A 13,366-nucleotide genomic window follows, 5' to 3' on the forward strand; every position below is an offset into this window, starting at 1 on the left:
ATGTACCCGAAGGCAACACTAGATCAATCAACTTTAGAGATTAATTCCTTCCCCAATCTAAGAATTCAATCACATCTAATCATAATTCAATATAAATAACCTAAAACTTTCATTGAAAACGAATTAAATATCAAACATTGATCAAAAGGTTCATCTCTTAGCCTTAACTAAGAGATTAACCAACCATAACTAACATCTTAAACAAAAGAAAAAAAAAAGGAACAAGCTAAGGAGGATGGATTGAGGAAGAACGCCGCCAAAAGAGCTTCATGTCACTTGAAATCACCTCCTAAACCCTAACTGGATACCTAAACACGTTCTAGGAATTCCTATTTATTACATTTACAACCCATCTTACGCACCACTTCACAAAAATCGCAAACCAACATTGAATTTACACAGCCACGTGCACTATCGATGGGTCTTTGATGGCATTGACCTCCTATCAAAACTCTATCGATGGCATCGAAGATCTCCTCGAGGGATCGAGTAGGAACGCAAATACTGTTCAGCAACGATTTTTCAAAATTTTGGAATCCGTCGATGGCATCAAATATCCTTCGATGGTATCGAGTAGGAACACCAATTTTGTCCAACAAGCTTATGAGAAATTCCAGAATTCCTCGATTTATGCTCGATGACATTGACCTCCCATCGAAGTCCACTTGATGGCATTGAAGATCACTCGATGGGATCGAAAACCTCTAAACTTCTTCTGATCTTCACTACTTGATTTCAATTGCTTCCATCACCTCGATACTTGATGTCTTCTTGTCTTTAACTCTTCCAAATTCTCATTCCCTTCATCCAATTCTTCAGTTCTTCAACATAACTTCCTTTGAGCTTTAATTCCATTACTTTAAGCATGATTCCATCACCAGTTTTCGAATTACCTCGCATGCAGAAAACAGTAATTAATATATCAATTTAATCAGTGGAAGGCATGGAAACTAGTGCAATTGAGAGGATAAATACACAATATTTAGGCTTGATCATCTTCATTGTTGCAAATGGTTCGGCAGCTGGCATCATAAATTTGTGGAATAATGGCTCAATTGATGATTGGAGAGGAACTTTTGGTATCTCTATTGTACTTATCATTGGGGACAAATTCAGTGGGTGCTTATCGTAGTCAATGGATCTACTGCTCCAAAGATTAGATAAGAGTTCTAGTCGGAACTATTGTGAGGCAGTGGCAGATGTAATCCCCTGTGGTGTGTGGGAGGTGAGGTTAACACTTCTTTGATCAGTTTTTTTTTTTTGAGAGGTTTCAATGTTACTAATCCAAAGGTAGTGATGTCTTACCTCCAGTTCGCGGATGACAATTTGATTATGTGTGGGCGTCAAGTGTGCAGGTAAGAGACTTCAAAAGAGTGGTGGGATGTCTCGAAGCTGTTTTGGGTCTCAAGAGTCTCTATGTATAAAAGTTTGATGGTTGGAGCATCTCTGTCTGAAGTGTTGTTTCGAGAGTAGGCTAGAATGTTGAGGTGTAAGAATTATGTGATGCAGGACATGAAATTTAAGTATGAGATGCAAGAATTCAGGCTTAGATCATACCAATTCATAAACAGTTAGACAAATTCCACATCCCATATGACAGTCCAAATCATTCAATTAAAAGGGGAATCTATGTGGGTCCAGGCCGACACAGGCTAGGACTGGACCAATAAAAAATTATAAACCAAACGATGTCAAAGGGAAATAGAAATCAACCACACATGCATAAAAATCAGTCCCTAATCCAAGGGATTCCCCAATTTCAATTCAAGGAACCCTAGGGTGATGAAAACGGCAAACAATTTAGGAAAAACGCAATCTAGGTTTAGGGTTTATGAAGAAAACATGTATGAGGAGGCAAAGAGGGATAAAACCTGAACCAAAGACGATTCCCGCGTAAGGACAGCGGGTTTGGGGCGCTCGCACGTGCGCAGGTGCCTGGCCGCATGTGTGAGGGGGTGTCGGTTTAAAGAAAGCCCTCCTTGGCACTGGTCGGCTGGGGGTAGGCTCCAAAACCCCGAAGTTTCGGGTTGATCCAAGCGGCGGCTTGTGCGTAGTACTCCGTCGAAGTTTCTGACCTTCTGTAGGGCTGAAATCTGGAAATCTACTGTAATGAAGAAACTAATGAAACAAAGGATGAATTTGAAGCACGGATGGTTGTAGAAGATGGGAAAAAAGAGATGATGGAAGATGGGGGTGAATCGGGATCGATGTGGCTTCGCACCACAGTAGTTAGCTCTTTGAAAAGGGAGGGCTTCACACCTACTTTTGAATTCTTCCACAATTCATGAAGAGAGCAGAAAAAAATAAAGCAGGAATTTTTATTTATCTTGAATGAATGAAAAGAACTATAAGGGGTGACTATTTATAGGAAAAAACCTATACTCCAAAAACTCGCACCATGTGCGCAACCTATTACTTGGCGATGAAGTAAACTAAAATAAAAACCAAACAAAGAAATCTAATGCATTCCCGATGTTCTAAATAATAACAATAAACAAAACCTAAAATATGAAATTAATCCGACGAGTGGGCCATAATCATGAGATCCCATGATGGGCTTTTCTTGACTATCGGGCCCACTTTTGTGAACAAAAACTTGTCTTCTAGCTAGGAGGTCCTCCCCGGACGTCGTCATCGATCCAGATCAACGATGGGGCCGTCCTTCTGGCATACAAGCGTGGGGGGGTGGTGTGCGTGCACGTGTGGACGGCGTGCGCAGGATGTCCTCATCAATATGTTCCTCCCTTCCCTTATCCGAGGCTTCCACATGAAGGTAATCCAAGATCAATTGCATTCTTGAATCTGATGTAGTTGGGAGAGAGGATAACGCTTATTATATTGATTATTCCCGTGTAAATTTTATCATAGACTCTTTAAATAGCTAGCATTGGTGGCATAAAAGGTGGAAAAATTGCTTAGAAATTTCTTGCGGGAAGGTAATAGTGAAGGGTATAAATTCCATCTCATGAATTATAAGGATGTTCAAAAGCTTCAGAATAGAGGGGACATTGGAGTGGGTTGATCAAAGAAATGAATTTGAGCTCTATTGGCAAGATGGTGGTGGAGAGTGATAAAGTTGATTTTGGTTTGTACATATGGCTTTGGGAGGCCCCTTGAAGCCGATTCTTTCACTCTTTATTCCTTCTATTGGAGCGATGGTCAAGGCTTGTCATGATTCCCTTGGGGGTGCTATTTATGTAGACCGTCCCTCTTAGAAGGAAGCCTTCATTTGGTTAGGTTGTGCCATATCTGAAGAAACCTCCTGGGTATGCTGAAAGAGGTTTTTATTTACACAAGCTTCCCTTCTTGCTCTTCATTCTCACCGGTCCAGCTAAATTAGTTTCCACCACCAAGCGAATGATCTTCCAATTTATGTTTCTTAGTTCTACCCGGAAATCATGATCTGGTTCGTTTTGTGCGACATGCTCGTAGATAGTTCTTTCATCCAAAACCCCATAACAAACATTTGGAGCCTGTTATTGGATAGCAATTGCTTAATGCATATACCATGCACAACTTGTATTAGTTGATTCATTTTTGGAGCTCTTGGATTGGCCGCCATAACCATCTGTGAATTTATGCTGGTACTATTAATTGCACCTCACGATCCAGATCCATGGTATCAAACTGGATTGGGTCATTTTGAGTCCGAGTCAACTCGTCCGAGTCACATCTGATTTGGATGAGTCTTAAAACCATGGATAGGACCATACACCAAATGTTTTGAGAGGAGCTTATCCAATTATCATAGTCAAATTCTTACACACAAGATAGGAGGTAACCATTGTGCGAGCTTTATAAGATTTCCACTTGCTATCCAAACAAGCCCCTCCAAAATGGAGTCCAGGGAATCCATGTTTCAATACTGCTCATGGAAGTCTTGGAAAATCATCATTTGATAATCATTACAATTTTCCTTTCATATCTTTTCTTTCCCACTATGCAAACAGGCCCTAAGCCAAATAGCTCTAGACCTCTATCTCCATTTGATCTCCTTCTCATTGTCTTGTTAAATTCTAATCTCAGCACCTGCCTTCTCTCCCTTTCTTTTGACTGGTAAATCCCCATGCTTCTTTTCTGTTGAGCTCTTGAATCTTAGCACGAGATCTTTTGCTTCCTCCACCTTTTGGAAGTGCTCCTTGCTCCACTGCTTTTAGCTTTTGTTTTAGCATCTTTAGTTGTGACTGCTTGGTGAAGCCATGCATGCTGCCGTTAATACTCTCACCTCCCATTTTCTCAGATGGATGCCTAACTGGTCCATCCTCTAATGGAATCCATTTTCGACCAGAGATTCTGTTAGGCTCTTTGAACAACACTGACAAGGAGAGGACCCCAATCACACAATAAATCTTTGATAATACATCATGGTTGCTATGCTCACACGCTGGCGTGACAGACAGGTGCAATATCCAGGCCATCCATTAGGTGGGGGTCTGGACGTGTAGACGTTTTGACCCAGCAATAAAGCTGGTCGACATAGTTGGACCACGATGTTAGAAACTGTAGGTATGTTAGGCCATTTTTTTTTTTTAACCTTTATTAAAATAAAAATTAGTGCATTTCTTTCATAATCCACAGCCCACCAAACTAGTGGACTGGTCAGATTATTGGGCTGGGTAATCTATATAATTGTATCATCAGATGGATAGGTTGGAGCTTGTACTTGCGTGCCATGTTGGCATGGCATGTGCATGAGTTAGCTGTTTATCCATGCAAGGCAACTAGTGTGATGTTGATAACCTTTTCCATGTATAGAAATTCTGAAGGCCCTCTTTCTAAGGCAATGCCAATGCTGGTGGAATTAGAATGATTCTCAAAATTCATTATCTCTTCATACAAAGCATGTCTGCCCTAGATATAAATTGATAGTGCATATTGAGTTTGGTTCTCTCTCTCTCTCTCTCTCTCTCTCTCTCTCTCTACTAGCAGAGCTGGTGTAAAAAGTAGGTTTCTTTTAGTGAAAAAAAGAAATAGCTTCATCCTAGATTACCTGCGTACCCTTTTGGTTGCTTAAAAACCCATCTCATGTCCTTTCATATTACTTGGTCTCATTGTTTGGAATGGCCAACTTTGTGTAATTTTGCCCCTTCTAATTTTTATTATATATAATTTATATATTAAGTATGAAAATATTTTGGAGATTTTTTTTCTCTTTTTGAAAATTTGAAATCAAAAAAGAGAATCCGTCCGGTGCCAAGTATTAATCTTCCACTAAAGGTTAGAAAATGCCAATAACCTAAGTTTAGGGAAGGAGAAAGGGGGTGCATTTGGCATGCGCGCGTGTGTCATATGGCGGGGAATCCGCATCTTGAAATTGCAGCTGTATGCATATCACTTGGCCGTCCACCATGTTCCGCATTTAGCAAATGTCTGCCATGGATAGCAAAGCGTTATTAATTACGATTACTCTCTCTCAAGGATACTCATGTACAATTATACACTGAAATTCTGTGTATAGCAATCTCTATGGTCCCTTTATTGCACTTGCCTATTAATCCTAACCATCCAAATGCTGAGTCTGCTCATGGACTGTATGTGTGTGTGTGTGTGCGCACGGGTTAGTCAGGTTGATTTATTGATTAGCTTGATTTTCTGGGTTATAGCCTGTACTTGAGGTTGCCAGTGATTTCATGGCCTACGTTAGCAGGTATCTACACTGGTTTGATCATATAAATGGGTTTTACACCAAAGCTCAGTGTTCAGTTGGATTCCAGGTCTTCAATTTATGGGTGGTTCTTATTGCTCGTTTGGCTACAACGCGCGTTTGCTTCTACTTGCTAAATTGTTGCAGCCGATATGGATCATACAGGCGGCGTGCAAGCACACTGATCTGAACCGTCCAAATTGGTGGTGGGGCGCAAATTGTAGACAAACATTGAACGGACAGTGTTTTACCCCCTAGCTCTAGTAGACACCAAATGGGTGATCAAAAGGTTCAAATTCAACTAGAAATCAGTTAAGACTGACCATTCCATCCTCTCATAATGGTTTTGGAGATAATCTCCATCTACAAATGGCCACCATTTGAACGGTCTGGATTGATATGCACCATTTCCTTTTTTTATTTTTTTAAGTAATTGGTGACGATGAGGTGTCTGAGAGGACGTATCTTCCTAATGCACCCTGGTCAGACTATGAATGTTATGATGATGATGGTTGTATTCAGATATGTATACCTGCATCTACCCGTGAAAGAAGTTAAATCTTCTTTTCCACCCTTACATCTTTTGGTTGGGTTTGTTACACCAGCTGCATTCAAGCATTCAAAAACAACACAAGTGAAATATCCCAACCCTCTATCAATATGGAAAAAAGAATTTCGTGATACTTAGTGCAACCAAACGCACCCTTAAAAAATAGCAAACTTAATAGCAGCATACGCTATTACTCGTTGTATAAACCATTGTTTCCACTAGCGTGAGTGTGTGTGGGTGTAAAAAAAAATAAAAAAAAATAAAAAAATCCCAACCCTCTATCAGTATGGAAAAAAGAATTTCGTGATACTTAGTGCAACCAAACGCACCCTTAAAAAATAGCAAATTTAATAGCAGCATACGCTATTACTCGTTGTATAAACCATTGCTTCCACTAGCGTGAGTGTGTGTGGGGGTGTGTGTGTGTGCGTGTAAAAAAAAATAAAAAATAAAAATAAAAATCCTAACCCTCTATCAATATGGAAAAAAGAATTTCGTGATACTTAGTGCAACCAAACGCACCCTTAAAAAATAGCAGACTTAATAGTAGCATACACTGAAACTAGTTGTATAAACCATTGCTTCCACTGCCACAAACTGGCTGATTTTGACCATCCAATTCATGGGTCATTTCCCGGACAGGCGATGACAATCAATCAAATGATCCGAACCATCTAATCAGTTCGGCTTTTGTTGACACTGCAAGTTCGAGAGTACAACTATGGAAGGCATGGATATTGATAGGGAGATTGAATTTCAAGCTATGGCCCATCATCGAAGTGATGAATCATCATTTGGGGTGGCTTCAGATAATGAGTATATACACCAAGCTTTGGTGTATTTACAAAAAGGATGATTACTAGTTTTGTGAGGTGTCTGGATTCTGAAGGGTGGGAAATTAGATATGGGGCGTTATTGTCGTCTCCACGCTCTTAAATTGAGATTGCCAAAAGCAATGGAAGGGAAAGACAGTTTGCCCAAATTGAGTGTGGCAACAGAGATGACATTTAGTGTATGTGAAGGTGGGGAGAGAGAGAGGAAATAAATTTGTATTTATCATATGACGTAATACTTTCATTATTCTCAACCGTCTCAATTACTCAAGCATTTAATTGTTTTTATGGAAATTCAATCAAAATATCCTTTCTTTTCAATGCTCGAACTACCAAACCTCCCCAACTTCTCTTACCTCCTCCTCCTCCTCTCTCTCTCTCTCTCTCTCTCTCTCTCTAAGTTCACTCACGTAATCTCCACGTAATCACGCGCATACACACTTACATGTGTGTATATACATACACAGTTTTATAGGGCAATGTTGCTAAAATGGCTGGAAATTGTACCATCTCTAGCTAATTCATGGAGAAGATCTGTCTTTGACTTGGATAGACAGATTCGATGGTCAGAATGTTTTGAACCACTGGCCCACTTGGAATCATTAGAAAGACCCTTAAAGCAAAAAAGCCAACTTATGTATTTGGAAGTTGACAAAAAAGCCCATGATCTGTGTGTGGGTGCCGCATGTGCGTGTACATGTGTATAGACTGAAACTTAAAGAGTAAACCAATCATCCCTAGACTGTTCAATGGAGAAGGACCCACCTCGGAGGAAAACCGAAACATGGGACAGAAGAGGAAGCTTATACGCCGAACTTCAGTGTATGTCTTATGGATGCACACACATTTGGGTATGTATAATGTACTTTTTGGGGGAAAAGGGCTAAAATAGAAGGAAGTTAAAACTGTTTGATAAGAAAACTTGGGCTGTTACAGTTAGCCCCTTTTACATTGTCTTCAACTAAAGCCTAAAGGGGAAGAAACATATAACAAAAGATAGAAAAACAACAGCTATATTGATATTGCCGATATGGTAGAGCAAAACGCAAAAGAAGAAGAAGAAGAAGAAGAAGAAGAAGAAGAAGAAAGAAAGAAACAAAAAAAGAACGAAAGGAAAAACCTATAACAAAATGCTAAGCTATAGCTGCTTAGCTCTTCCTAGTCTTCTTGCTGTTGTTGTTGGTATTGTTGCTGTTGTTGTTTTCATGGAGGAAATCAAGCAGGACGGTGCTCTTGCATTTCGGGCACTTTGGGTCATCTTCAGATAGCATGACATACATGAGGCAGCGTGGGCACCCCACAAGGACCATCGATGTCGCCTCCGGGCTGTTTGAGTATTGAAGGCTCTGGCCCGGGTCAGCCTCGGTCGAGACACACGAGCTGGGTGGTGAAGTTGGTGACGATGACATCGATCTGTTTGGAGACACCACAGGATTGGTTCCCTGCCTCGGCGGTGACAGGTTCAGCTTCAGTTCCAGCTTTGGGTTCCTCCCGTTACGGCTCATCGTTGCGGTGGCCTTCTTAGTATAGAAAATCTCACCTGTCTACGCAATAACAAACATGGAAATTGTTACTGTCATGGAAATGAAACACTATTAGGATGTCGAAACAAGTGACCCAAAGAAAAAAAAACATTACGTTGGAAGTCGAATTTTTTGGTACCTTAAGATTGAGGCACTTCTGCCAAGCTAAGGGATGAGGCGATGGCTCGTCTAATTCGACAATGGATGATTAGAGGGTTGGATGGAAGAGATGGAGGATGATAGGGATGGCCCGCTGGAGACGGGCTAGAGTATAGGGAGGGAGGAGGAGGAGACACCACCCTGGCCAAAGGGGGTGTTGCTAGAACTATTAGTACGATGTTGTTTCACCTCCAATGCCATTTATATAAGGAAATGGAGGGAGAAAATGGGAATTTTGAAAAATATTTTATTTTGGGTGTTTGGAGAGAGAGTGTGGGGGATTGAATGGAATTGAAGGATTGGTAGAAGAAGAGTGTAAATTGGGGACAGGAAATGTATTAATTGTGGGGAAATAAAAATCCAAAGGGCTGTGTATGAAGTGGGCAAAATTGGAGTAAATAATGCAATTACAAATGCAGAGTGCCTTCATTCATTGCACAGGTAGTCGGTGAAAAAGATCAAATAAGCCCACAAAACCAACGGCTATTTAGGAGAATTACAAATGAGATTTCATTTCATCTCTCAATCTCTCTTCTTCTTTCATTTCATTTTCTCTTCTTTGTTTTCTTCTATTGGAGTGGGCTACACTCCTGTGATAGTCCACCATCAATTAAAAAAACGGTAGTCACGCTGCATTGTTTTAAGGTGATCCTGATGGTCCCAATAGCTATCCTGATTGTGGACGGAACATTGGCTAAAATTCATGGTTTGATTTAGCCTGTTGAATTTGGACAGCCGGACACTTTCAACCACCAATTTGATAGATGGAGAATGGACGGTTAGGATTGGTCCATTGGTGAGGATGTGCCCCACAAATTGGAATGTATGGCTAGCTTTACTACCATTTTAAAAATGATGGTGAACTATCAATGGAGTCTTCTCCATGATTCTCCAACTGAGGATCTGTGGATTATACTACGATTTCCATTTTTTTTTTTTCTTGAAAGTGAGACCAGTTTTTAAGTGATCCATATCATTGGTCTTTTGGGTCCTGTTGTAGATGGTCCATCCCTGGAATTTTCCTTTGCAGGATAATCTTGTTTTGTGTTCTGCAAATAGATGGTTGAGAAGAGAAGTGCATCAAGGGTCCACATTCGATGAAAAAAAATCCACGGTTTTTGGACCAATAGTCCATCCATGGTGCGGCCCAATGGACCAATGGTCTGGATCATTGAACCGCAGAACCCACTTTTATAAAATGAATATTTTTACAAGTAACGATCATATAACTTCTCTAGTGTAGAGTTATTCCGTCGTCTCCCTCATGAGAAATTTAATTTCTCTTGAGAAGCAAGGTTTTAAGACTCTGACTCGAATGAGGTCACTCAGGTTTATGATTAAGAGTGTTAGATAATGGTGATAGCTCATCAAAACTAAGTTGTAGTATCCCATCCATTGTATTCTTAAGATGCATTCATGCCAATCAAGACCATCCAAATTGCAGTCAACATTATGATCCGGGATAGTCCCTGATCCCCACTAATCAAACTATCCCAATCATCCAATTGGTGGCCATCAAATGAAATGTGAAAAAATGTAGATGAATTGAGATAAAGCTAAGCTGAGAAATTAACATATAAAATTATCGGCGCTGCGAGATGGAAAGATTCTGTGCAACGTACCACTTCATTTTTATTTAGTGGGCCAATTAAAATCGCTATCTTGTAATTAATACAAAATAATAAAATAAAGATACGCGTGGATGCGCACTCTACATATAGTTGTATTCGTCGTCATCTGCCTACACTCTACCTGTCATGTATTCTCAGTTATTTTAATTCAAAGTTAGATGGCCATTTAATTCATTTTTACTGTCCTTATACGCGCGATGGATTAAAAGTATGTGATATTTTTCAATATTGATAATTGGAGTTGTTAAGCAGTCATGTGGAAATTGATGAGATATTGATGGACCATGGGCACTTTTGGACCCTTAGGGGTCGCTTTTGTGCCCTTGTTTTTAGTACCTGGCCCCCCAATATTTCCTCCTCCCTCCTAGGGTTGTGGGTGGGGTAGGATACAAGGTTTTAGAAAGAATAGAAATGAAAGTTTCTCTTTCTGACTTGAATTTCTTTGCTCTTGAAGAAAATGGTTATTTATTTATTTATTTTTTTCATTTTTCATCTAAAAGAAATTATTATTTTTTATGAGAAACAATAACTTGTGGAAATCTTAATGCTTGTTTCAAAATGGACTACTGAAAATTCAAAATTTAAAATATGGTGTGCTTGACGGTGCACACCAATAGTTCAGTATGCACATGGATACCATCTTTCATATATGTTCAAAAGCAATGATAATCCATATATGTGTGACACTTGATATTCAGTCACTAAGAAATTATATGCATGGCATGAATTAACTCAAATGGAACTGAATAAATTGTGGAACTCCTTGTTGCTAATTCAAAGTCTAAAAATTAGATTCATTGGACAATTCTAACCTTTTATTTGTGGACACTTGTATATTAAAATAGGAATATTGAATATTTTTTATTTTAATAATATTATAGTTTTTCGCCAATCCGATAGTTAGGTAAGGTAATTAGATTAGCGTAATTTTTTGGTCTGTGATTTATACAGTTTGATTCAAATTTCTTGTGTTCCAATTATGTAATTTCTAAATAATTTTATTTTCATGCATATTTAAACCTAGGAATCTTAACGTGTTTTCAAAATGGACTTTTAAAAATTTAAGTTTTGAAATGTTTATGGATTCCCGCCAACTGTCTCTGAATGGTTGGAGATGATCTGCTTAGCAACTTTCCATGCTCCTGGTGCACATTGAAGCCATGCTTTTTATTTATTCCTTAGCTGCTTCAATGTATACAGTTCCCACCAGGTGTTCAGCTGGCACGTAGACCCCATCTTACAAAGATGGTTCATAGGAATATAGTAAGCATTTCAAAATGTAAAATATTCAAGAAGCCATTTTGAAAGGGTGAGCTGTATAGCACTGCGAATGAGAGCGACTCTTGCATGCAGGCATGCAAGAAATGAAAATGCAACATATGTTAACTCAAATGAAACTGAATAAAATGTGGAACTGATCGTCAAAGGGCTTATTTGGTTTTCAACTTCTTATAAAATGCAAAGTAAATAAGCTATCATTCTCATTTTGAAGTTTTTGTTTCGATAAAAAGTACGGCTCATATATCAAGAATCAAATACATTTATATATATATAAAAATAAGTAAATAAGTAAATTGTAATCATTAAAATTTTCATTTATAAAACTATAATTTTCTATTATAAAACTATAATTTTCACAATGATTTGAAACAAACAATATAGTAAAATCATCATTGTAGTTAAATATAAGTGATGCCAGTACACAATTATAAGAGAAAATAATCATTATCCATTTAAAACCATTTATCATTGTAATTGAAAAAATCAAATGACTCCAAGTCAAAGCCCAAAAATGAAAATCATCGGGACAATCTTAACCTCCGATTCATGGACATTTGATTGTTGAAATAGGACATTTGGATATTTTTCATTTTAACCAGATTATAGTTGTCCACTATTCAATAGTTAGATAATCAAATAAGCATAATTCTTAGGTCACAATGGATTTAAACCTTGACCCACAATTTGTACACTCTAATTTGAATTACTTATAAATATGCAATTTCTAAATAATTTTAAGTGCTCGTGTATCATCCATCAAACTTTGCCCGAGTACCCAAGTTTTTTATCATTTCGAAATGGCATTAAGATTCCGGCCAACCATCGTTGTAGACTAACCTCTCCCTATTATTTACTTAATATATTCTATCTTTTCAAATCTGCAATTGGAGTTATTGTCTTAAATACAACTTAGAAGGTGTTTAAATGGATAAATGGAATTAAATGAATCTCTGGTTATTTTAGTAAATGTCTTAAATGTAACCCACTTTTACTTGATGAGTATTTACTTGGGGTTTTATGAATGCTTCTGGAAATGATATATGGGGGTGGTTTTCTTGTTAATTTTGGGAGAGCTGATGGGTAGATTGGTAAATTTAGGTTTTATGTGAACCCAACAGCCTAACCAGAGGTATGGAGGCCATGAGAGGAAATGGCCCATTTTTGTAATGTTGGCTCTGTTAACCTAATTGCAATGATAAGAAGAAAAGGACCCAACCTCACCCTTTTTTTTTTCAGGGCAGAGTAGGTTGACCCAAGTTGTGTAGATATATACACCCAAGCTCAGTGTATGCACTTTTAAAAAAATAAAAATAAAAATGTAGTGGTTGATCTTGACCGTCCATTTGATGGGCCATTAGCTAAAGGTTGGGTAATCCTAAATCCTTTCTGTGGGGCAACTCAGTATTATAGGGGGTAGTGTCATAGGGCTGTCCATTGTTTGGACGGTTAAGATCATTGCTAATGTGCCACCATGGGGAAGTTAAGAGATGGGTTGTAAATGTAAACTCAAGTGTATAATTCTAGATGGAACTATCATTGTATTTAATTAATCTATTTTGAGAATGATCCAGTGCTCTGTGAGTGGTGTAGGTTATGGTGCTCCTAGTTGCATTGAGACTCTTGGATAGTCCATTCGATCGATCCAGACCCTTTATTGGGCTCAGCGTACATTTCATGGGTTAAGATGTGAAAATGACACTGATTGGATGATTTAATTCGTCCATGAATTGTTTCCTTTTCTTTTA

General features: G+C 38.6%; 1 protein-coding gene across 1 annotated transcript; it reads right to left on the reverse strand.

Annotated features, from left to right (window-relative positions):
• Window positions 1–7,916: 7,916 nt before the first annotated feature.
• LOC131235529 (protein GL2-INTERACTING REPRESSOR 1-like) lies at window positions 7,917–8,991 on the reverse strand. The gene is made up of 2 exons (XM_058232725.1): window positions 8,690–8,991; window positions 7,917–8,571 (listed from the first exon to the last, which is right to left on the reverse strand). The coding sequence occupies exon 2, from the start codon at window positions 8,530–8,532 to the stop codon at window positions 8,176–8,178; it is 357 nt and encodes a 118-aa protein (XP_058088708.1). The 5' UTR covers window positions 8,533–8,571; window positions 8,690–8,991; the 3' UTR covers window positions 7,917–8,175.
• Between the last annotated feature and the right edge of the window lie 4,375 nt (window positions 8,992–13,366).

Source organism: Magnolia sinica, chromosome 19 (assembly GCF_029962835.1).
Source record: "Magnolia sinica isolate HGM2019 chromosome 19, MsV1, whole genome shotgun sequence".
Taxonomy (NCBI): domain Eukaryota; kingdom Viridiplantae; phylum Streptophyta; class Magnoliopsida; order Magnoliales; family Magnoliaceae; genus Magnolia; species Magnolia sinica.